Source organism: Castanea sativa, chromosome 12 (genome assembly GCF_040712315.1).
Source record: "Castanea sativa cultivar Marrone di Chiusa Pesio chromosome 12, ASM4071231v1".
Taxonomy (NCBI): Eukaryota; Viridiplantae; Streptophyta; class Magnoliopsida; order Fagales; family Fagaceae; genus Castanea; species Castanea sativa.
The window spans coordinates 2,153,538-2,176,504 of record NC_134024.1 but is presented as its reverse complement, the minus strand read 5'-3'; the positions used below and the strand labels follow the sequence as shown (position 1 = coordinate 2,176,504).

At 34.8% G+C, this 22,967-nt stretch overlaps 3 protein-coding genes across 3 annotated transcripts; 2 read left to right on the top strand and 1 right to left on the bottom strand.

The window, feature by feature from the left end:
- Nucleotides 1-371: 371 nt before the first annotated feature.
- LOC142621304 (cytochrome c-like) lies at nucleotides 372-2,599 on the top strand. Its single transcript, XM_075794622.1, has 3 exons — nucleotides 372-674; nucleotides 1,823-1,956; nucleotides 2,239-2,599. Exons 1-3 carry the CDS (start codon nucleotides 563-565, stop codon nucleotides 2,332-2,334), a joined length of 342 nt encoding a protein of 113 aa, XP_075650737.1. The 5' UTR covers nucleotides 372-562; the 3' UTR covers nucleotides 2,335-2,599.
- A 913-nt stretch (nucleotides 2,600-3,512) lies between these two features.
- Nucleotides 3,513-9,121, bottom strand: LOC142618475 (uncharacterized). The gene is made up of 13 exons (XM_075791416.1): nucleotides 8,870-9,121; nucleotides 8,703-8,787; nucleotides 8,549-8,619; nucleotides 7,990-8,104; nucleotides 7,746-7,825; nucleotides 6,672-6,756; nucleotides 6,496-6,576; nucleotides 5,664-5,758; nucleotides 5,446-5,496; nucleotides 5,126-5,206; nucleotides 4,888-4,960; nucleotides 4,716-4,793; nucleotides 3,513-3,792 (listed from the first exon to the last, which is right to left on the bottom strand). The coding sequence occupies exons 1-13, from the start codon at nucleotides 8,986-8,988 to the stop codon at nucleotides 3,754-3,756; spliced, it is 1,053 nt and encodes a 350-aa protein (XP_075647531.1). The 5' UTR covers nucleotides 8,989-9,121; the 3' UTR covers nucleotides 3,513-3,753.
- Nucleotides 9,122-11,934: 2,813 nt separating this feature from the next.
- LOC142619460 (L10-interacting MYB domain-containing protein-like) lies at nucleotides 11,935-13,109 on the top strand. The gene is made up of 3 exons (XM_075792558.1): nucleotides 11,935-12,085; nucleotides 12,188-12,285; nucleotides 12,385-13,109. Exons 1-3 carry the CDS (start codon nucleotides 11,935-11,937, stop codon nucleotides 12,955-12,957), a joined length of 822 nt encoding a protein of 273 aa, XP_075648673.1. The 3' UTR covers nucleotides 12,958-13,109.
- Nucleotides 13,110-22,967: the final 9,858 nt, after the last annotated feature.

Genomic DNA, 22,967 nt, shown 5'->3' with positions numbered 1-22,967 from the left:
AAAAAATAACAAAAAAAAAAAAAAAAAAAAAGGAATGGCACGTTCAAAAAAGTCACGCGTAACAAAATTGAAAGAAATTTTGACTAATAATAATACTACTAAACGCATATAATTTTCTACCAATAATACTAGTAAATGAACACTTTGTCATAATTGTCCTACAAAATTTATAGTAAATAAAAAAAAAAATTAACTAGTTTATATAATAATATTAAACAATTAATTTGCCACATAAAACAATTACGCCAAAACTGCTCGAGCCGGAGTAATATAAACCCGCCACGCCACGTGTATGACAAAAAAGCTAGGGCTTAGAAATACTTCTTGTCAAATTTGATACGTATAAAAAAAAAAAAAGGCAATAATCGCATGGCCTGTGGCACACCACGCTCTTTTTCTCAGCCACCGCTTCTCGAATATTCTTCTCTTCCTAGAAATTTCAGCAACTCTCTCTCTTTTCTCTCTCTTTTAAAGCCCTGCTCTTAAAAGCCGTTCCTTTTCACTTCAACTTTCTCGGCTTCCAGTAGAAGAACCGAAAAGAGAGAGAGAGAGAGAGAGAGAAATGGCGTCGTTTTCTGAAGCTCCACCTGGCGATCCAAAGGTCGGAGAGAAGATCTTCAAAACCAAGTGCGCTCAGTGCCACACCGTTGACAAAGGCGCTGGTCACAAGCAAGGTATTCACTTTCTTTTTTTTTTTTTCTGATTTTATTTATTTATTTATTTTATATATTCGATTTGGTTGTGGCTTGTTTGGATCTGAGTGATAAATTGAAATTCAAAGTTTGTGACTTTAGCTCATTTATATTGGATTTTTGTTGTGTGGTTTTTGATCTGTTGAGATCTGTTTGGGTTGAATGAACTTTATTTTTTGTTAATTATGAGGATGTTCTTGAAATGAAATTTGCTTAGATCTGACTGGTTTTGATCCGAGTGATCTGTTTGGCTGCTTAGAAAGTTGATGAAAAAAAAAATTTATAAAATTTCTGTAATGTTATTCTCTGAATAGAAACAGTTTTTTGAGCTGGAATTTATTTTTGAAGGCTGTTTAGTGATATGGGAATTATTAAGTAGTCTTAAAAATATAATTTTGAAAAGAAAAAAAAAAAAAGTAAGATTGATTTTTTGTAACATGAGAAAGGTTTATTGTGTAAATTATGAATACCCAACAAAAATTGGTAGCTTAAAGGTGGCTACTTTCGCCTGTTGATGCGGGATGTTTATCAATCTTTGGACATGAGATTAATGATTAAACTCATTGTGTTTTGTTGTTATACATATTTTATGTTATAACTTAAGGATATGTCACTTTATGGGTGTGTAAAACTTTAGACTTTGAGTGATTCTTACCTGCAAAATTTACTTGTTGGCGGGTCAGCTTTAGATGCCAATTTTAAAAGATATGGACTGTTTTCCACATTTATAGCTAGAAATGAATTATGAAATTATTTGGATTTTTAATTAAGAAGTTTGCCTTGGTTGTTGTTTGATTTGTTGTTTAATGAGAAATTTCATGTCCAATTTCAAGTTTTGCTAAAATTCACAATATTTTGCTATTTCAAGGATTTCATTACTAGGTTGGGCAATGATTTAAATTGTACAACAAACAAACTATCTTTGGCTTTTTCTTTCTTTAGATGATTGCTCTGAGAAAAGTAAGGTGCCTTATGGATATAACTTCATGCAGATGCACTTGTTAGTTTATTAATAAGTTTTGTAAATATGCTTTAGAATTTTTTGTGCTAACTTCTTTTTGAAAGCTTTTGTGATCACTACTCTCTCGAAAGTTTTGGAGTTGTGTATAAAAACTGTTCTAAATTTTCAGGTCCCAATCTGAATGGCTTGTTCGGAAGGCAGTCTGGTACAACTCCTGGGTACTCCTATTCAGCTGCTAACAAGAACATGGCTGTGAATTGGGAGGAAAAGACATTGTATGATTACTTGCTGAACCCCAAAAAGGTATGAATCAACTCAATATAAAAGACACTGGCATAATGTTAGAAAATGCAATGATCACCTTGCATGTGTGTGTATGCAATAGAGAGAGTAAACTGAAGATAGTTTATCTACTTTGGGAATACCGCCTTGTATGTTTTAGAGAGCGGTTTTTCATTGGTGCAAGTATATGCATTTGTGTGTGATAAATTCTTTTGGTGCGAGTATATGCATTGAAGTGTTTTGTTGTAACTTTGATAAAACAAACATGGCCTAATTCTTTTGTTTTTTGTTTTGTTTGTGCAGTACATTCCTGGGACTAAGATGGTATTCCCCGGGCTGAAGAAGCCACAGGATCGGGCTGACCTCATTTCATATTTGAAGCAGTCTACTGCATCTTAAATACTCCCAGACTTTTTAGTTCCCCAATTCCATTTTGCAGTTGTTGGAGATTCACACAGTGCGGATAAAAGCACAATTTTTTACCAATAAATTAGACTATTTAGGTCTGCAATGCTCGTTTGTTTGTTGAGCTTTGCCTAGTCATTGCGTCCGAAGGAAGAGGTTGCTGTAATTGGCAAACGTAACATTCATTTCAGTTAGCTTTTCATGAATATTTCCCGATAGACTGTTGGGCTAATGATAATTTTATTTTGATTCTTGATAATGTTCGTCTGGGCTTAAGGATTTAGTTTCTGATGTCATTTCCCTTGAACTGAAAATGTTGGAACTGAAAGTGATGATAAGAATGAACATGTGGTTGGGTGCTTCTTGGTATCATGCCCTTTTTCCAAAAAGGCCCTACGTTCTAGATGATGAAACTTTGCCTTATATGTATATATTCTGCGAAGTGGGTCATATGGTTGGAGCGAGCAAAACTCGTTCTTGGGGAATTTTTTTTAACTCTATTTGGATGGGTTTAGACAAAATTTTCTCTCTTCGAGCTCTCAGATCAATGGTTGTCAAATTAATTTATGGATAACCTTAGACAAAATTTTATCAATGGTTTTTCTATGCTTTCTTACTGTCCATGATAACAAAGATGGTAGGAGGAAACAAAAACTTGAAATTGAAATGATTTCATAAGTTTAGAACTTTAGATAATCTAATTAAAAAGTTGCAAACTAATCTGGATTTTTATATATAATTTATCGTTTTTTAAATAAAATGAGTCTACACAACCATGCAAAACACACACATGGTAACCGAATAATCGACATGTATATATTTTTTTTGCATGCATCCTTAATTCACTAGTTATAAAGACCCTTTTAAAAGAGTCTAATTATATATATATATATATATTTGTATGTATGTATCCTTAATTCACTAGTTATAAAGACCCTTTTAAAAGAGAGTCTAATCTCGCTAAAGGGTTATTACAAATTTACACAAACGAGATACTACTGGGTTGCTACTTGAGAGTTGAGTAGAATCTAAATGCTTTGATTAAGGTAATATCATACCATTTGAATCTTTGATCCTCTCAGTTTTTAAGGAGATTATAATGCTTGTATTAGCAGACCTTTGTGAAATGATTTGCTGTAGGCTATGATTGCAAATTAAGCTAGAACCTCTAGTAAAGAAAACAACTGGAAATATATACTAAAGCTTTGGCAAATCTCAGAAAATAAACAACCAACATTGTATGCTTATCATTATTTCTGACTCTCCATTAACAACCTCCACCCCAAGAAAACACCCCCTACCCCTCAAACACCCACAAAGAAAAAGGGGCAATAACTGAGAAAAGGCCGAAGTCATGGAAAAGGTTGCTCATCGTGGAGGAGGTTGTCATCATTTGATTTTCCAACATCAGATTCAAGGTTGAGGTTGGAATGGCCGGCGGAGACCTGGTATCTGCAAAACATTTAAAAAGAAGATTTGAGTGCTAAACTGAAGAATAACTAATAAGTTAAAACTGACAGATTATTGTTCATTGTCCTAATTTCCTGTGCCAGGTTAGACATCTAATTCCAAAGACAACCTAGATGACAAAATAGAATTGTAGAATACTATCTTCAGATCATGCACAATGCTGCACCAGCACATTATGTAATTTCTTGCCAAGTTTGCGCCAAAAAAAGGACTTGTATGGAAAAATACAGAGCGCATAATGAGAAGTTGGAAACATTTCCTAGCAAGGCATGGAATAGATTATAGATGACAATCAGGAGTGTAACAATAGGCCTAAGGTAAGCCCCTCAACAAATAAGGCAAGTGTCTCACAAGAACCAACAACTCTTTTTTTTTCAACCCCTCAAGGTATGGGCCAGTGGGACACCCCTGAGGAGTAAAACCCCGAATGCTTACACACCTCCACTGAGCAGGCATCGGGGTATATCATGAAATGCCTTAGCTAAGAGTCAAACTAGAGACTTTTGGGATTACAGTTAGTCTAGGCACTCTCCACTGAGGCACTCCGGGTGGGGGCTCACAAGAATCAAAAACTTTGGAGTTGGAAGCCTTAAATAGACATGCCAAGCCCCATGGCATTACACCAAGCATTGCTTCTACACGTGAAACTTTTTATTATTATTATTGGCAAGTTACACACACACCCAATGACTCTTGAACCCACAACCTCACCCTCCACCAAGAACTTTTAGGTGGAGGAGGTAGGCTCATTGGTGCTTCTACACATGAAACCTTAAAGTCAATGATCTCTAAGGTGGAATGCACAACTCAGGTTTTGAGGAAATTAAACAAAAAAACTAATTCCTACAGAATACCAGAATCCCTTTCCTAGATATCATATTAAGGAACAGAATATGGATACCAACCTCAACTCCATGAGGTCCTATACGGTTGCGAGAGATAAAATTCAGTACCAGAGTAGCAAATTCTTCAGGTACATCTTCCTGCAACAATGTGCAAAATAAAAGTTAAACAACTTTCAGAAAAAAGAGAGAAAAACAAAAAGAAATGCACCATGAAAAAATAACTAATATGGACCTGTATTGCATGCCCAGTATGTCTAACAACCACCATTTGAAACTTGCCTTGCATTTGACCAATTGTGAGAGCTCTGTCACAAAACAATACAAAGAATTCCTTAGAAAATCAACCAGACCAATTTCAATTTTATGAGACCAGCCAGAAAGTTGTTAAAACGGTACAATAACTGAGATAAAATACTGATGATCTTGTTAAACTTCAATAGCTTATATAAGGCTAGTTTAGCGGAAAGAACCTGTCCAGTCTGTCTGTTCCAGCTAACAGCAATAACTTTGGGGCAGTACATGACAGATATTTTTCTGAAAGGCCTTCATACCTGTATGTAAATAATTTCAGTAGTTGAATTGATGTGAAAATGCCTTACGTAACAAAAGCTACCATTGTTACATGCATGGATGTAGCATTAGGACAGTTAAACCACAGTATCCAAGAATGCAAAATGAGACAATCCATCTCATATACACACTGAAAAATTAGGTATCAAATCTAATAACCACAAGCACCGAATTAGGCATGATCACTAGGTATGTTATAAAATACTAATAATAATCATACCAGCCCCTCCAATATTGTTCTGTCTCTACAAGACGAGCTCGGTGAGTATAACTGCAGCACAAAATTAGAACAATGCCTGTTAGGTGCTGCACCACAGTCTACGCTGACTAAACCATGATAGGCCCAACTGGTCATGTAAATGGATAAAATTGTGGAATCCAGGATACTTGAAAATATTCACAACATAAAATGTATAGTTACATTACAGAAGCATTTACCATTTCTTTGAATCATCATACTTCAATGTAGCAGGGATGGATACACGGGCTGAATCCACGTTTCTCAAAGAGCCTCCTTTTATGCTCCATTCAATCTACAAACAAATCTTTCAATTCATTATGACTGCCATACTTCAGCAGTGAAAATAGGCTAACACAAAAAAATATCACTTCAACTTAGAAACTGCTACTCCAACATTGTGTGAAAAATAATGTTGGCCCATGAGGCGTCAGATTAGGGCATCACCAATCTAAGATTTCTACATACAATTTCTAGAAAAAGTAGTTCAAGACTTGATTTGTTCATCCTCCAGATTCAATTTTTTGATTTTTTTTTTTAAATTAATAAGTAAAATTTAATTTACAAAGCTAAGATATCCTCTCGCCTGCTTTGCCCCACCTGTCATTTGTCAAAGACAAGCAAAGCAACAATGAACAAGCAAAGATATGATTTCTCTTGCACCATGCTCGTACAGTCTGAGATATAAGTGCATAACAGACTATGAATTTAGGTGCAAAATTTTCTAATGTATAGACCACAGCTAAAAAAGATGTCAAAAATTATTGTTTGACTTTCAAGGGATAAACCCATAAAGAAAAAATTATGGCTTGTGGATTAAACTTCTACAGCTACACACAGTCTCCACCATAAACCAAGTAACATAGAATACTAACCCCAAGGGGTACCACAATTGGCTACGGACCAGGCATCATGAAGCGGAAATCACCAGTTTAAATTTCCATTTCCCCTTCCCTTGGGGTCAAAACTCACTTACCCAAAAAGAAAAAGAAAAGACAAGAAAAGTAACATAAAAAACTAGACAAGAGGTACCGCTTTTTCAATGCTTGAAAAATGCTGCATCCGGCTTGATAAGATTTTCTGCATATGAATCAATGAAGCCATAGCTGTTCCCTGAAAATTTTGTGATTGTCAACATAGCTTCAATGTGCCACTGATAAGAAAATAATCACAGGCAGCGGCGACAAGGTCATATTGTAGAAAGCAACCTCCACAACATCCACAACAATAAGTCCAGCCAAGCTCGGCAATGATTTCTTTGCAGCAACATGCACGGCGACTGAGCCTCCCATGCTGTATAATGGTTAAGTTAGTCAGATCAATGATAATAATTAGTTAATGTAGCAAAGGAAGTAAAGTGTAATCAAACAGAAGAATTAACTAAGATTTTTAAGTTTTGTTAATGAAAACAAAGCAAAATAAGAGTACATAAGCGTCACAAATACTCTCCACTCTCCGAAGGGTAATCTTAAGAGAAATGTAAAAGTCTACATTCACTATTAAAATGACAGCATATAAAAGCTAAGCAAATTATGCAAATTCATATTCTGCAAGCAACCAATAAAGATTGTAATACTACTGATCCAAAAATAAAAATTGTAACCCATCAATTGAATTGTTCCATAAATCTCCTATCTCCAACAAAACCTTACAAACCCTCCCTTATGCTTTATTCAATAAAACTTGTTGGAAAACCTTCTATCAACACCAAAACATCCATCCTGTAATAATATCTCTTTACCAATTTACATAGTTCAATTACTCTTCATTCCACCATATTTTAGTATTTAATAAACATTTATTTAACACCTCCTTACCCAACCCCTGAAAATTTTAAAATTTCCCTTTTTTCCCCCTCTCTAAAAAGACTAATTACCCCTTCTCTGAACTAACCCTCTACACAAAACTATCACTAAAACATGATTCCATTTTATTCCTAAGAACATGAAATGACATCACCAAGCTATCACTATTACATGAAATTGTACATAACACCCTCTCCCTATCTTTTCTTGTATGTGTCCATATACTTTATATGGATTAATTGCTTATACAAAACTAAAATTTTAACTTTATACTATTAGGAAAATACTAATACATCTTACTGAAGAAAAAGCAATCAGACCAAAGGCATTGAACACTTTTGACTTGTAACTAAATTGTCACTTCATCAATGTACCCATGTATGTAAACATCCCCCCCACCCCCTCTCCTTTCTAAAAGGATTTCTGCTAACCAAGAGAACTATAAAATACAAGAACATTAGATGGAAGGAGCTCAACCTGTGGCCAACAAGTACAATTGCAGGGGGTGAATCTCCATACATTTCTTTCACCACAGCCACAACATCATCGCACATAGTCTGCAAATATGAAAAGTACCGATTTTCATGAGTAGACTATGACAAAAATATATATATATATATATATATATATATATATATATATATATATATTTAAAAGGGGGCAAAAAAAGGCCTAAATTACGTGACCAGCGGAATACATTTTCTGCTGTTTATATTTACACCTCAATAGAAAGGTCGAGTTCATTTTCTGCTGATGACTTCCCATGTCCTCTCATATCCATTGCCACTACCCGAGCTTTCTCCTTGATTATACTCGTTGCCAACGCAAATGAAAGCCTGGCGAAAGTACAACATGAAATGTAATCAAATCACATTGCCATAGTTTAGCTAACATTACATATAGCCAATGATCTCCAACTCAAATGACAACTCCTTCCCTTATAACAGTAAGGTAGACGACAAGATCATAGATTCAAAACCCACTGTATATACACAAGCACACACGCGCGCGTGAGTGTATTAAACAACATGCACTTTAAGAACGCAGAAAAAAAAAAAAAAAAACATAAATTCATAAAATCCTCAAGATCAAATTTTTTTTCACAAAAAATCAAAACCCAATTTTTTTTATCCCACAAAAACACATATTCAAACTTTTTTTTTTCCTATGAATGGCAAAACAAACAATCATTCTAAAGCACACACATTACACAACTCAGAAATGAATTAATTCAATCAAAGCTCAAACTTTTAACATTTAAAATGAAAGCAATGACATACCCAGAATAGCCACCTCCATGTAAACAAAAAACCACAGGGCCTTCTGTTCCCGCCATATATACATGAAATACCTAAAATTACAAAAACACGCCCAAAAAATAAAGCTTTTTGTATTAGAATAAAAAGTGCACCAATTGCTGAGACTGAGACTAACATTTTCTGTATCTTTGATACGAATGTCATCCTCACGATCAAAATAAGCGGACCAATCCAACGGTGCGTATTTCTGTAACGAACTCCTACAACAAAAACCATTCAAATTTAGAGAGAGAGAAAAAAAAAAACACGAAAACAGTGAATTGGAGAGTTAGGGGAACTCACGGAGTTGGAGGGCGAATTGGAATGGAGGCAAAGGCAGAGCCAGGTTGTTGTTGTTGATGTTGATCTTCTGAGCCTGAGGTTTCTTCTTCGGAAAGCGTGGTGAGGTTAGAGGAATCCATTTTCCTGAGAGCAAAGGGATTGGAATTGGAATTTCAAAATCCGAAGGAATTTTTGCTTTTTCCTAGCGATCGATCAAAGTGCTTCTCAGTTTTCAGTTCTCTTTTGTCTTTATTTTAATAGTAATATATTTGGATTTGGTTCTTTAAAATTACAATTAAAAATACATATATCCAATTTCTGATATAAATGGCCGGCCCATTTTTGTTTTTTTTTTTCAATGATTAATGGGCTCCAAGCCCAAAATAGAGGCCTTGTCTTTCATGCTCGGCCCATAGCACTCAGAGTTAACCACTCCTATTAAATACTTAGAGTAGGCCTGTCCGTTTATCTACAGGCACCAACTGAAACCGGTCTAATTGCACCGATCTGCCCTCCTCAAGGCTTCGCCAAAGGTTTTCGACATGGTGGCAGGGTCGGCCCTAAGCTTAGGCCAATTAGGCCATTGCCTAGGGCCCTCTTACTAGAGAAGGCACCAAATTTGGAGGCAAATTATTTTTTTATTTTTTATTTTTTTTATATAAATATTTTTTTGGAAATATTAAAATATTTTAGTTTACATCTTTTTTCACAAGGTTTAAAGAATTAAGTAATGTTAGAGATAGAGATAAGACAAATTTAAATAGAATTAAGTAATGCTAGAGATAGAGAAGAGACAAATTTAGATAAATAGGTTTTACAATTAGACGTGTTACTAATCACAAGTAATTCAAATAAGAAAATGTTAAAAATACTATAAATTTTACTACATAACTTTTATTTATTTAATTATTTTTATACAAGATAAAAAATTCTACTTTAACCTAATATAAGTGTATATGTGTACGAAACCCGCTTCTAGAGATTTAAATCTTGGTCATTGCCCCCCACACATCACAAGAACTTATACTTATGGAGTGATCACTGCACCAAGGGTGTGTGATGGTCTCCATAATTTTTATAATTTGATGTGACATTGAATATGATAGGTAAATTTCAACAAGCATTTTTGAATGAATATTTGCAATTGGTAATATATCTTTATAATTCTCATGTTGTAAATTTTAAAATATTTCTAGTATTTTTGTAAACCTTATGTCATTGATCAACTGCCTTCATTTTCTTCCAAACCCTAATCCCGCTGAACAAAGTCTAGTGTTTCCCTCTCAATCTCAAAATCTCATTCTTCCACCTAACCATATTTCTCTTCTCTTTTACTCTCAGTCAAATAATTTTTCTTCCAAGCCCTAATCCCGTCAAACAAATAGTAGTGTTTCCCTCTCAATCTCAGATTCTTAGGCTCCCACCTAACCATTTTTCTCTAATCTTTTGCTCTCAGCCACATAATTTTTTTCCATACCCTAATCCAGTAGAACAAACAGTAGTTTTTCTCTCTCAAATTCTCTATCTTAGACTCTCAGTTCCACCTATGACCTAACCTTCTACTCTTTAAGAACACAAGCTCTTAGTTTCACACTCTCAAGACTTATCTCTAATTCTCATTCTCAGTCTCACTCTCTCACAAAGAAAGATTTTCCTCTTAAGGTCTCACGGAATTCCTAATCCCTAAGTTAGTTAGTGTCCGTTTGGTTGAGCTTTTAGGACCCAAAACGTAGCTTTTAGGAAAAGCTGGCAGTGGCTGGGCGTTTGGTGAAGCCTAAACGCAAATTTTAAATAAAAGTTGCGTTTTAAGGCAAAGGCAAAAACGCTGAAATCAGAAATGGTGGTCTGAAGGTCCATAACGAAAACGCGCATCAACGTTGGAAGCTATCCGTTGAGCTGAGACCTAAAATTACAGAATCACCCTCTCATCTCATTTCCTGCTTCGCTGAAATTGCTGTGTAATAATTCCTTTGGATTCTTCTCTGCTCTGCCTTCTTCGTGCTGCTACCGATCTCCCTGTGGTAAGCTTCTTCTTCTTCCTCTTCTGCTTTCTTCTTCCTCTTCTTCTTCGTCCTCTTCTTCTTCTTCCTCTTCTTCTTCGTCCTCTTCTTCTTCTTCCTCTTCTGCTTTCTTCATTTTCTCTGAAGTGTAATTTTTTTGTTTTAATTTTTTTTTCTGATCTGAGACAGGAATCTTGAAGGTACGCATTTGATCAAAAAGGCACCAACCAAGACTGATCTGCTACCAAAATCCACCAGGTACCAACAGTGATTCGAATTTTTTTTTTTTTTTTTAAGATCTGAAACAGGGTGTATTTGATCTAACAGCTTTGTACCTTTTTGAGTTTTTGAGGATTTGGAGATTTAATGATGACCCATTTGGTTCTTTAGTTGATTGGGTTTTGAAATTTGTTTGTTGATTGGGTGTATTTGATCTAACTTTGTTTGAAACCATATTATGATTTATTGATTTTTTTTTTTAATGTTTATGAAACTCTGCATGTGTCTGTTAAATGCTAAACACAATGCATTTTGTCCAATAGTTTGCACACCTTAACAAATAGAAGAAAAAAAAGACCAAATAGCTTGAGGGAAATGAAGTTACTATCTTTAGCTAAGACCAATCAGCTGCTGCTGCTGCTGGGCATGACCCATCAGCAGCAGCAACATCAGCTGCTGCTGCTGGGGCGTGCCCGAGCAGGCTATCATCGGCTGCTGCTTCTTGGGCATGCCCCATCGGCGGCAGCGGCATCAGCTTCTTCTTGGGGCATCTCGCTGCGATGGGGCATGCCCGGCCGGCTGCATCGATTCTTTGGGGCATGCCCGTAGCAGCTCATCATTCTTCTTCTTGCACCCGGCAGCTACTCATCATTCTTCGATGGGTCATGCATAATATACTTCATATATACTCTAGGAATGCACTGCATAATAAAAAATATGAACTAGTTACTTGAGGAAATTGACACATATTTAATTATTTTCACTCATTTATGTGTAAACTTATTTTTTATGTTATTGATTGTGTGTTTTTTGTATTTTTTTCAATCTTCTATTTTTTGCATTTCTTATGGTTGGTTAACTTTATAGATGGGAAAAAATTCCACTTCCAACCCCGAGGTAAAAAAGGCTAGAGCAGATTGGGATATTAATCCATCGTGGACAACTACTTTTTGTAACCTTTGTGTGGAACAAATTCAAGCCGGGAATAGAACAAAAGGTGCTGCCTTTAGACCCGAAGGTTGGTTCAATTTGGTGACCAAATTTAGTGAAGAGACCGGTCAAAACTATGATAAGGACCAATTAAAAAGTAGGTGGGATGTATTAAAAGGTGATTGAAGAGTGTGGGAAAAATTGAGGAATCTTGACACAGGTTTAGGTTGGGATGCAGTGAAGGGAACGATTGCCGCTCCTGATTGTTGGTGGGACCTGAAGTTGAAGGTGAGTTGAGTATTTTATTAATATGTAGTTAGTTGGAGATAGTTTTTTTTTTTTTTTATATTATTCTTATATGAGTGAAATTACAATTACATTTTGTAGGAATTACCCAAAGCTAAAAAATTCCGAGAGAAAGGTCCACAGAATCTAGAACAACTTGAGATAATGTTTAGGGATGTTGCAGCAACTGGGGTAGCTGCATGGACCCCTTCTTCAGGTACATTACCTCCAACAATGCCAAAAGAGGGTGCTGGTGATTCAGATGGTAGCTCCGAATTTAAGGATAACCAATGTGACATAAGTTTAGACATTGGTAGTTTGCAGCAAGGAAATACTAGTCAATCACGTAGTTCAGGACAAAAGCGAGCTAGTGAATCAATACCCTCACAGAAGAAAAAGAAGAAGATAGGAGGAGCTGCAATGTTGGACAATCGTATTAGTGAGTTAATAACTGTATGTCAGAATAGGTCTGAAGGTACTTCTCGAGAGTCACCAAGTTCAATTGATAATGTAATGGCGATTGTGAAAGCACTTCCTGGAGTGGATTTTGCGTTTGTGGTTGAAGCTTCCATTCTCTTTCTAAAAAAGTCACGTAGGGAGATGTTCCTAACTTTTAAGGACCCAGAGTCACAGCTGAAGTGGCTACAAGCAATAATTTATAGGCAGCAGAAGTGACTAACCTGATGTGGTATTAACTATGTTGTATTAGCTTTAAACTAAGTTAGCTATGTTGTATGAACTATGTTGTATTTGCTATGTTGTATTAACTTTAAACTAAGTTATGTGATATTTAGTATTAGCTTTGGACTAATATATGTGTAATGCAAACATATTTGAAATTTCATTACAGTGTTATGTACTTGATGTTGTGAATTGTCTTGGTATGTTGTGAATTGTCTTGATTGAATATTTGTTATTTTGTTGTGTAGCTGAAACCAATATGGATGATTATAATGGTACTCATGAGAGTGGCCATTTTATGGAACTATTAATGGATGGGGATTACAGAAATTATTGTGATGATCATGATGGTAGTGATTATAACAATGTTGACAATAATAATGATGGTGATAACAATGATGGTGATGATGATGATGATGATGATGATGAAAGTAGTGACAGTGATGATGACAGTGATAGTGATTCTGACAGTGATGATAGTAATGACAATTCTAACGAGGAGTTTTACCAGCTTGTGACAGTTACCTGTGAAGCAGTTGTGACATATTTCAATAAGTACATTAGTAAGACTCCTTGTCATGATTCTGAACAAACGGGGTGGGATTGGCTGAGACGCTGTATGGAAGGTAATGAGACTTTGTGTTACAATATGTTTAGAATGAGAAAGGAGGTGTTTCATAATTTGTGTCAAGTTTTACAACGTGACTTTGGACTTCAACATTCAAGGAATATAAGGTTAGAAGAGTTAGTGGCAATCTGTTTACTGATACTTGGTCATGGAACATGTAACCGAATGGTTCAAGAATTATTTCAGCATTCGGGTGAAACCATAAGTAGACATTTTGAGAAGATGATCACTCTGTTAGGTGCTCGCTTTGCAGAAGCATATGTAAAGCCTTCGGATCCAACTTTTAGTGAAGTTCCAACCAAAATACAAGACCATCCAATTTATTGGCCACATTTCAAAGTATGTGTACTATTGTATATTTGAATAAGTGTTATTGTCTATAAGATAATACAATGCATGTGGAACTGAAAACTATTAATGTTTTTATTAGGATTGCATCGGTGCGATTGATGGCACACATGTGATAGCGATTGTACCTACTGAGAAGTCCATTCCATACTTTGGAAGAAAGGGATATCCAACCCAAAATGTGATGGCTGCATGTGACTTTGATATGTTATTCACATTTGTTTTGCCTGGATGGGAAGGTGCAGCACACGACACCCACATTTTTCTTGATACTATTCGTACACAAAGTAACAACTTTCCGCACCCACCACCAGGTTTGTAATTGGTTAATCAATTGTTCATTATAATGACATATTGTGTGTGTGTTTAATACAATTGAATTTCTTTGTTTAGGGAAATATTATGTAGTTGATTCTGGATACCCAATGATGCAAGGCTATTTGGCACCATACAAAGGGATATCATACCATCTTCAGGACTTTCGAAGGAGAGGTGGAGGCCCTAGAACTAGACATGAAAAATTTAATCATGCTCACTCATCTCTTCGATGTGTGATTGAGCGCACTTTTGGTGTGTGGAAAAATAAATGGAGAATTATTAGAAACATGCCATCTTTTCCATTCCATATCCAAATACTTATTGTATCTGCTACTATGACTCTTCATAATTTTGTTAGACTAAATGATAGGGATGATAAGGAGTTCAACAATGCCAATGAAGATTCAATTTCTAGAAGAGAACGTAATAGTGAAGCATGTAGCAGTTATGAGCAAAACTCAGGAACTTTAACAGATCCTGCAATGGTGGTTCTTCGTGATTCCATTGCAAATTCTATTTGGGGGGGTAATAATTAGTAGTTGTATTTTTTTTTTTTGTATAATATCATGTAGTACAATTTATATTTGGATTATTGGTATGTATTTTATATCTTTTTACATTTTTATATAGCACAATTTAAACTTGGATTATTGGTGTATATTTTATCATCTTTTTACATTTTCACTTTGTGCTTCATGATGATGAAAATTGTTTAGATTTAATTAATATTAATAAGAAGTCATTAATGGTAATAACAAATAATTATGCCACTAAAAAAGAATAATTGCCCAAACATTATTAAAATAATACCAATAATATAAATTTATTATTATTATTATTATTTAGTAAGTATATGAAGTAGTTGAATTATAAGTATGAAATAAACTCCCTTATATATACATTGTCCTTTTTGGTAATTTGTCCCTCAAACTGCAACTTTTATAGTTTTAGCCAAACACTCAGCTTTTTCAAAATGCACTTTTTAACAGCTTTTACCAAACACTCAGCTTTTTGAAAAATCACTTTTTCATTATGCACTTTTTCAAAACTCAACTTTTTCATTATGCACTTTTTTAAAAAGCCCAACCAAACTCACCCTTAGTCTCCTTCTCATCTCTATTCTCCACCGTGGCTCTGCCACTATGTAGTTATGTTTTTGGTAACCCTAGCCCCTAATTTTTTTGGTTTTATTATAAGGTTACTAAATGTTTTTTGTTGATTCAATTTTTTTTTTTTTTTGGGTTATTTTCTTGTAATTTCAGGGGTTATTTAAAAGATTCAACTTCAGCCTAGTAAAGGACTAAATCTCAAAGGTTTAAAGAGTTCATGGTTATTTTCTCATATTATTTATATTTTTTTTTTGAGTTCTCTAATGTTTGATTTTTTTTCTATGCTATTTGATTTTGTTTTAAGGGTTATTTTTTATTTTGTTTTCAGTTCACCACGTTGTGTCGAACTTTCATGTTTGTGTTTGATTTTGCTTTTAGTTTTTTTTTTTTTTTTAAGGTTCACTCATGTAATTTGCTGTTTGATTTTGATTCTAGGGTTCAAAGATTGTAAATTTATTTGTTGATCATCCTACTGATTGATTATACTGTTGTGATTTTAGTTTATTATATAATGCTATTATGGTTTTAGTTGATTATCTTGTTATTGTGATTTGAGCACGGGGTAAGCTGCGCGTATTGTTTTTGTTTATTAATATGTTATTAAAATTAGTGCATGACTGTGTGTTTTAGTTAAGGTTGCTTGCTTAATTTATTTGTTGTTGCTTCCTTAATTACTATGTATATGTGATTGTTATTTATATTGATGCAATTAGATTATGACTGCTCGTGCTTCTTCTTCTACCCCTCCTACTAGGCCTACTTCTAGTCCATGTACTGAGGCTAATCAACCAAACACACATTCTTCCATTTCACCATCAGATGCTGCGCCCCTTCAAACACAAATAAAAATTCAACAAGCTACTATTAATGGTGGTAAAGAGCTTTCTAAGATTTGGGATCATTTCTCTAAAATAGAAGGTTATGGCCCCCTTTACCTTAAGTCACAGTGTAGCTATTGCCAAAGGCGTTATAATTGTCACCCAAAAAGAAATGAAACATCTGTCATGTGATCCCATATAAAATCTGGTTGTAAGAAATACCCCTATAAGAGCATCCACAACTGAAAATTTCATCCTATCCTATTTTACAATTCCAAAAAATTACTTTATCAATTATACAATACCATTTTACAATATACTCAATATCCTAAAACTCTATTATTTTACCATTTTATTAAAATATTATTTTTTTAATCTTTCTTTATTATTTCTTTCCAACATCTTGCCAATCAGAACCACCAAAAACCATATCCTAGAAATCAAAACCACCAACCAAAAAAAAAAAAAAAACCACATCCAGTGGGTAGCAATTAACCCCAGCAACTTGCAACCAAACCCGACAAAGAAGAGTCTTTGCCACCAACCCCAGCAACCTACAACTAGCCACTGCCAGCCAGCCACCACCACCGGTGGCAAAAAAACCCCCACAAAACCTCAACCACCGTGAACCTTCTTTGACCCATTCCAAATGCACCTAAGACCCATAGCCATACCCATCTGCAACCCACGAAACCTCACCTGAGACCCACCTAAAACCCACGGCCACACCCATCTACAACCCTCGAAACCTCACCTGAGACCCATCTACAACCCATGAAACCCACGGCCACACCACCTGAGACCTACCCACCATACCAAAACCCAACAAGCCACAAATCACAAAACTGACAATCCGATCTCACCTCACAAATCATAAAAGCGGCAACCCAAACCCCACGAATCTGATCTCACCTCCAATGCCCACGAATCCAATCTCACGCTGATGCCCATGAATCCAAAATATTATTTGCTTATACCGTTTAGCTTCTCTAGCATGTTGGGTTTATGGGATGAGTGAATCGATAAAGGGATTTGGGGATGGGTGAGGCTGAATCGGCAGAGGCTTGGTGTTGGGTTTATGAGATGAGTGATCGGTTGTTGGGTTTATGAGATTGGTGATTGGTAAAGGGATTTGGGGATGGGTGAGGGTGAATCAGCAGAGGCTTGGTGTTGGAGAAGCTTGACAATGGCTAGAGAGAGAGAGAGAGAGAGAGAGAGGATGGAGAGAGCAAAAACCCGGTACTAGAGAGAGAGAGAGGGGCTTAAACGGATTAAACAATAGTATTGTGTTTTGGCATAGCGCTACAGTACCATCTCACCTTTGAGATGGTACTGTAGCACTATGCCAAAAAATTTGGCCTTTCCCAATTTTACACTTCTTGTTGCTGGCTTGGTTTTGGGCTTGAATGCCAAATGTGGCTTGCATTTGGCATATTGCAAGCCCACTGTGGATGCTCTAAGCGTGATAAATGTCAAACCACTTTGAGTTACCAAAGTAAAAAAATCAAAAAAGAGGGAAAATGTGTTAATGAGTTGGTGTTGAGGAAGTTTAGTGTAGAAAGACTAAGGATGGTTTTGGCTAGAATGATTATAGTTGATGAACTACATGTTAGGTTTGTTGAGCATGGCGAGTTCATTGATTCTATGGCAAAGGTAGAGCCTAGGTTTGAAGTTATCTCTTGTGTTACTATTGCAAGGAATTGTCTTAGACCTTACATTAGGGAGAAGGAGAGTTTGAAAAGGGTTTTAATGGTAGGCCAAATAGTGTGTTTGACAACTGATATTTAGACTTCAATCCAAAACCTTAATTACTTTTGTTTGATTGCATATTATATTAATGTTGATTGAGTTTATCATAAAAATATTTTGAATTTTTTTCCTAGTACCCTATCATATGGGTGAGACCATTGGTAGGGTGGTTGAGTCTTATTTGCTTCAATGGGGGATAGATAATATTTTTACGATTACTATTAATAATGCAAACTCAAATGATGCCGCCATAGACTATCTTAGAAGGAAAACAAAGGATAGGGTGGGTAGCCTATTGGTTGTGAGTTCATATGCGTCAATTGTGCAAGATGTGCCCATGTTTTGAATTTAATTGTGCAAAGTGGGCTAAAGGACCTTAATGAGTCAAATGTTAAGGTTCACAATATAGTGAGGTATGTGAAATCATCTCCTAATAGATTTGAGAAGTTTAACGCATGTGTTGAAAAAGAAAAAATTCAAAGCAAAAGTTTGTTGTCCCTTGATGTGTCTACTAGATGGAATTCAACTTGATGTTAGAAAGTGCACAAAAGTTTGTGGCTACGTTTGAAAGGATGGTGGAAGATAATGGACATTTCCTTTGTTATTTTGAGAATCCATTTATTAGTCCCCCTCGGTTTTTAGATTGGGAAAATGTAAGACTTTTTACAAAGTTTCTTGGTATGTTTATGAGGCAACTTTAAGATTTTCTAATTTTTTGTTTGTGACTACTAATGTGTATTTTCATAAGCTTGTTAGTCTTCAAGACCAATTAAATCAATTGTGTAATAATAGGGAGAGATCCTTTTGTTAAAGAGTATGGCACAAAGAATGAAATTTAAGTATGATAAGTACTGGGGAAGTGTTAATAGGATAAATATGATGTTGTTTGTGATTGTTATGGTTGACCCTAGATATAAATTGACATATGTGAAGTTTTGGTTTAAGCAATGGTATGACAAGGAGAAGGCTGATGAGTTAGGATTGAGAATTAGGGAAGCTTTGAATAGATTGTACAAGCACTATAGTGGAGTAATGGGGACCCCATGTGGTGCTAGTGCTAGTGGGACTAGTGAGTCTAGTAGTAGTGATGTCGCTGACATGTCCTCCATGCTAAGTGGCTTTTGGTAGTGCAAAAGAGAGGATGAAGATGTACAATAACATATACAAGCAGTACTTAGCAGATGAGGATAATGTAGAATGCAAATCTGAATTAGATCGATACTTGTTAGAAGTTAGTGTAGATATGGAGATGGAAGGCTTTGATATTCTTGATTGGTGGAGGGGGAATTCTTCAAGATATAAGATCCTTTCTCAAGTTGTCCGTGATTTTTTGGCAATTCTTGTCTCTACTGTTGCATCAAAATCTACATTTCGCACATGAGGTTGTGTTTTGGATCCTTTCCGTAGCTCATTGTCTCTCAATACTGTCGAAACTTTGATTTGTACACAAAATTGGTTGAGGTCCAAGGATTCAACTAAACCAATTAACCTACGAGAGGCAATGGATGAAGTGGAAAACTATGAATTTGAATCTGGTAACGTGTTTATGTTCTTTTCTAATTTTTTCTGCTTTTGTTATTTATAAATTCTCTTGTACTTTATTTGTTATTTACTTATTTGTAAGTTATTATTTATATGCAATTTTTTTTTTCCTTTTAGAGCTTGCACCAATACACACTGTGAATACAAATTTTGTTCTAGATTGATTTGGAAGGTGGGGTTGTTTTTTGGACTTAGCCACCTAAAGTAACTTAAAATTTTTATGTAATTTGCTTATGTTTGTTGGTTGCTGTTTGTAATGGTGTTAATTGTCATCTATTGCTTTCTACTTTCTACTTCTCATTATTTTTTGGAGATTGACATTGTAGGGATGAAGTTTTTTGTATATGATAACTTGGAGTTGGAGTTGTTGGCTGGCTGATTGCAAAAAATTTTTGTGTGGATATTTTGCTGACTTAATCATGGAGAGGATCAAATTAGGAGTGTTTGGGTGCTTGGGCTACTGCTGGTTGCTGGTTTGACGCTTTTGTTGCTGCTCTCTCCTTTATTTTTGTTTACTAGATGCACACATGACAACACAAGCATTGAACACACATTTGAAAATTATTAGACTATTAGTCTTAGTAGACTAGACTATCTCCATTTTTTTGTGAAAAATATGTACTTGTGTAGTGTACCAACTGTATATCCTGGGATGAGAATATACAGTTGGTACACTACACAACTATCCATTTTTTGAGGAACTATATGTGAGTAGCTCTAAGAGTTTAGTAAATCTCAGGCTTGTTGATCAGCCACCCAAATTGAGTAGCTTTCAAGTAGCTTATTGCTCAAATTTAGAAAATCTTGAAATTTCAGCACCAAATTTTGTCTCTTTTGGGTACGTTGGACCGAAAATTAAAGATACGACTTTAAAGCATATACCCCTTCTTTCAAAGATAGCATTTGGAGGGAAATATTGTGAATCAATTGAGTTTGATTCTGACCAACATGCAAGCTATCTCTCTCAACTTGAGAAGCTTATATTATAATTTACCAAAGAAGTTAGTGCAAAGTTTTCTTATAATGCTTCCCATTATAATGATGATTTGAAAACTTGTGAGAGCATGTGTTAACACATTATAAGGTCAATAAATAGTCGGTTTTATATAATTAAAGATATAAAACAAAGTATATTAAAAACTATGACTAGTCATGATATTATTTTTTTTTTTTTTTTTTTTTTTTTTTTCTGAGAAAGTCATGATATTAGTTGATTACATATTTGTTATAGTGTTTTGTCCTTTTCGTTGCAAGTGTGATGACAAAGGCATGGAGGAATCATAATAATGATATTTTGACATATATACAGAATTTAATTCCTCTCGTTATATATTGGTCATTCTTTTTTTAGATTTTGTTTCCGGATTCAATACTTTAGCTTGATCGATTGACCTAGATGTAGAATACACGGCGGCTATCATATCACAAGTTCACAACCTTTTTGGCCATTGAAGCCGTTTATCAAGCAAGCTTTGCCCTTTGCATGTGTACTAAGGGCTTAAGCAAATTGGAAAACAACCCAGATGGCAATTCAATTAGATCACTTGAAATTATTCAGCAAAAATCCCAAACAAAAAACCCAAAAAAAAAAAAAATTCCCTTGCAATTAATATAACAAAGAAACCAATTTATTAAGACGCAAATAGAACTTAATAATAGGCTAAGGAAAGATAACCAAGACACTACCAACTTGAATAAAAAGACTAATGGCACTGCAAAAATTAAAACATTCCAACATGAACGTAGGTGCCGGAGTCTCGAGCGTCTGGTCTGAAATCCCAAGTTTTTCCTTGTACAAGCTCATGCAATTCAGAAACTTATTCACAATCAAAGTTCCAGCTTCCAAAGAGTTATTATCTTTCTCCGTCATAGAATAGTCGTTGTCATAGTTTTCAATTTCAATTCTTTTGTTCTTTATATCCTCTAATACCACGCTCTTTTTAGTGACTATGTCCTCCTACTCCTTTTGTTTCTTTATACGTGAACGCTTTGCCGCTTACTATTTGCTAGCACTTTCTTCTCCTTTTTCTCATCCATAAATCGATCAACACTAGACCCCGACGACATGTTTTTTCTCCCAAATTTGAAAGAAGATGAACTCAAAAAGGTGCTAATAAAAGTAGTAGAAGAAAATTCAAGAGTAGATGTAGTAAAAATATAATAAAAAGACGGATATAGAATGCAATAAGAGAAGGGCATGAATATGACTGTAGTTCATTAAAGAACTCGAGAGAACTTTGGTTGTTCTAGCGAGATATCACTTAGAACAATGGAAATATGAAGACTTCGCTCAAGGAAGAACGCTAAAACCCAAATAACATATGAATGCAAAGAGAGAGATTAATATAATTGGAGCAAAATAAAAATATGATGGTAGGTTTGAAGATTGAGGACAAAGAATATTTATACTAATTCCTATGTATAATGTCGGTTAAAGAACAGCTTTATAATGTACCATGGCCTGTCTTAATTTGTATTTTTTTTTTCAATAATTATCATAAATATTTATTTTTTAAGAATAATAATCCTATTCCTATTCGTACTTGTATTTGTATTTGTAGTTGGAAAAGCTATATACAATGTCGATTTATTTATAAAAAAAAAAGGTTTTCTTTTACCACATGGTGACAGAATTTTGATTTACACGTAGCTCTTTAGGTATATTTTGGTCCTTAGTTGGCATTCTTATCTCTCGAATTATAAAAAAAAATAAAAAATATACTAGTTTTTTTTTATTTTTAGATTCATAATATATTACATTAGTAGTTGGCAATTTTATCTATTCTACGAAATTTAAAAATTAGATTATTTATTGTAGGCAAAAGTTAGTTTTTTTACGTACAGAATTGTCGTAGATAATAAATTTCTCATAGAATTAACAAGCTATATTCAATGTCGGTTAAAAAAAAATTATATAATGAACCATCGGTTGTATGTCTTTGTTTTTTTATCAAGAATTTCCGTAATATTTATCTAGATTACTAATCCTACTAGTGGAACTAGTAAGAGACTAAGAGTAAGTTGGAATTCCTATTTATTCGAGGTCGGTTAAAAAAAAAAAAACCTATATAATTGACCACTGACCTTTTTTTTTTTGTTTTTTGTCAATAAAAGGTATTCTTGAAAACTCATGCAAGAACGTTGTCCCTGATTACAAACAAGAAAGAAGGTTCTTATTCTTTGTGTTTCTGTGTGGCGTTCTTGGATATTTATCACGGTTTTGTTTGTGGTGTTCTTAAGCCTTTTCAGCAGGTAAGCTAGAATCTCATGGTTGCTAGACTAGTGCTTCTCTCTCTCTCTCTCTCTCTCTCTCTCTCTCTCTCTATTGAAAATATTGCTCTTCCTTTTTTTGGGTTATATTTTACAGCTAGTTGAACAATGGACAATCGGGATTCAATAAAAAAAAGAATCTGTCATTCTCGGATCATATCTCTTCAACTAAAGGTAAATTCAAAGATTAAAAATCAAAACTTTTTTTTTTCTTTTCAATAC

Bases quoted from the DNA above. Each gene is read 5' to 3' on its own strand.
- LOC142621304 (XM_075794622.1), top strand. From the start codon at position 563: ATGGCGTCGTTTTCTGAAGCTCCACCTGGCGATCCAAAGGTCGGAGAG. The intron at 675-1,822 runs GTATTCACTTTC...CTAAATTTTCAG, and splicing joins AGGCGCTGGTCACAAGCAAG to GTCCCAATCTGAATGGCTTG. The intron at 1,957-2,238 runs GTATGAATCAAC...TTGTTTGTGCAG, and splicing joins ACTTGCTGAACCCCAAAAAG to TACATTCCTGGGACTAAGAT.
- LOC142618475 (XM_075791416.1), bottom strand. From the start codon at position 8,988: ATGGATTCCTCTAACCTCACCACGCTTTCCGAAGAAGAAACCTCAGGC. The intron at 8,620-8,702 runs GTTAGTCTCAGT...TTGTAATTTTAG, and splicing joins GTATCAAAGATACAGAAAAT to GTATTTCATGTATATATGGC. The intron at 7,826-7,989 runs GTGTAAATATAA...TCATATTTGCAG, and splicing joins AACTCGACCTTTCTATTGAG to ACTATGTGCGATGATGTTGT.
- LOC142619460 (XM_075792558.1), top strand. From the start codon at position 11,935: ATGGGAAAAAATTCCACTTCCAACCCCGAGGTAAAAAAGGCTAGAGCA. The intron at 12,086-12,187 runs GTTGGTTCAATT...GTGATTGAAGAG, and splicing joins TGCTGCCTTTAGACCCGAAG to TGTGGGAAAAATTGAGGAAT. The intron at 12,286-12,384 runs GTGAGTTGAGTA...TACATTTTGTAG, and splicing joins GGTGGGACCTGAAGTTGAAG to GAATTACCCAAAGCTAAAAA.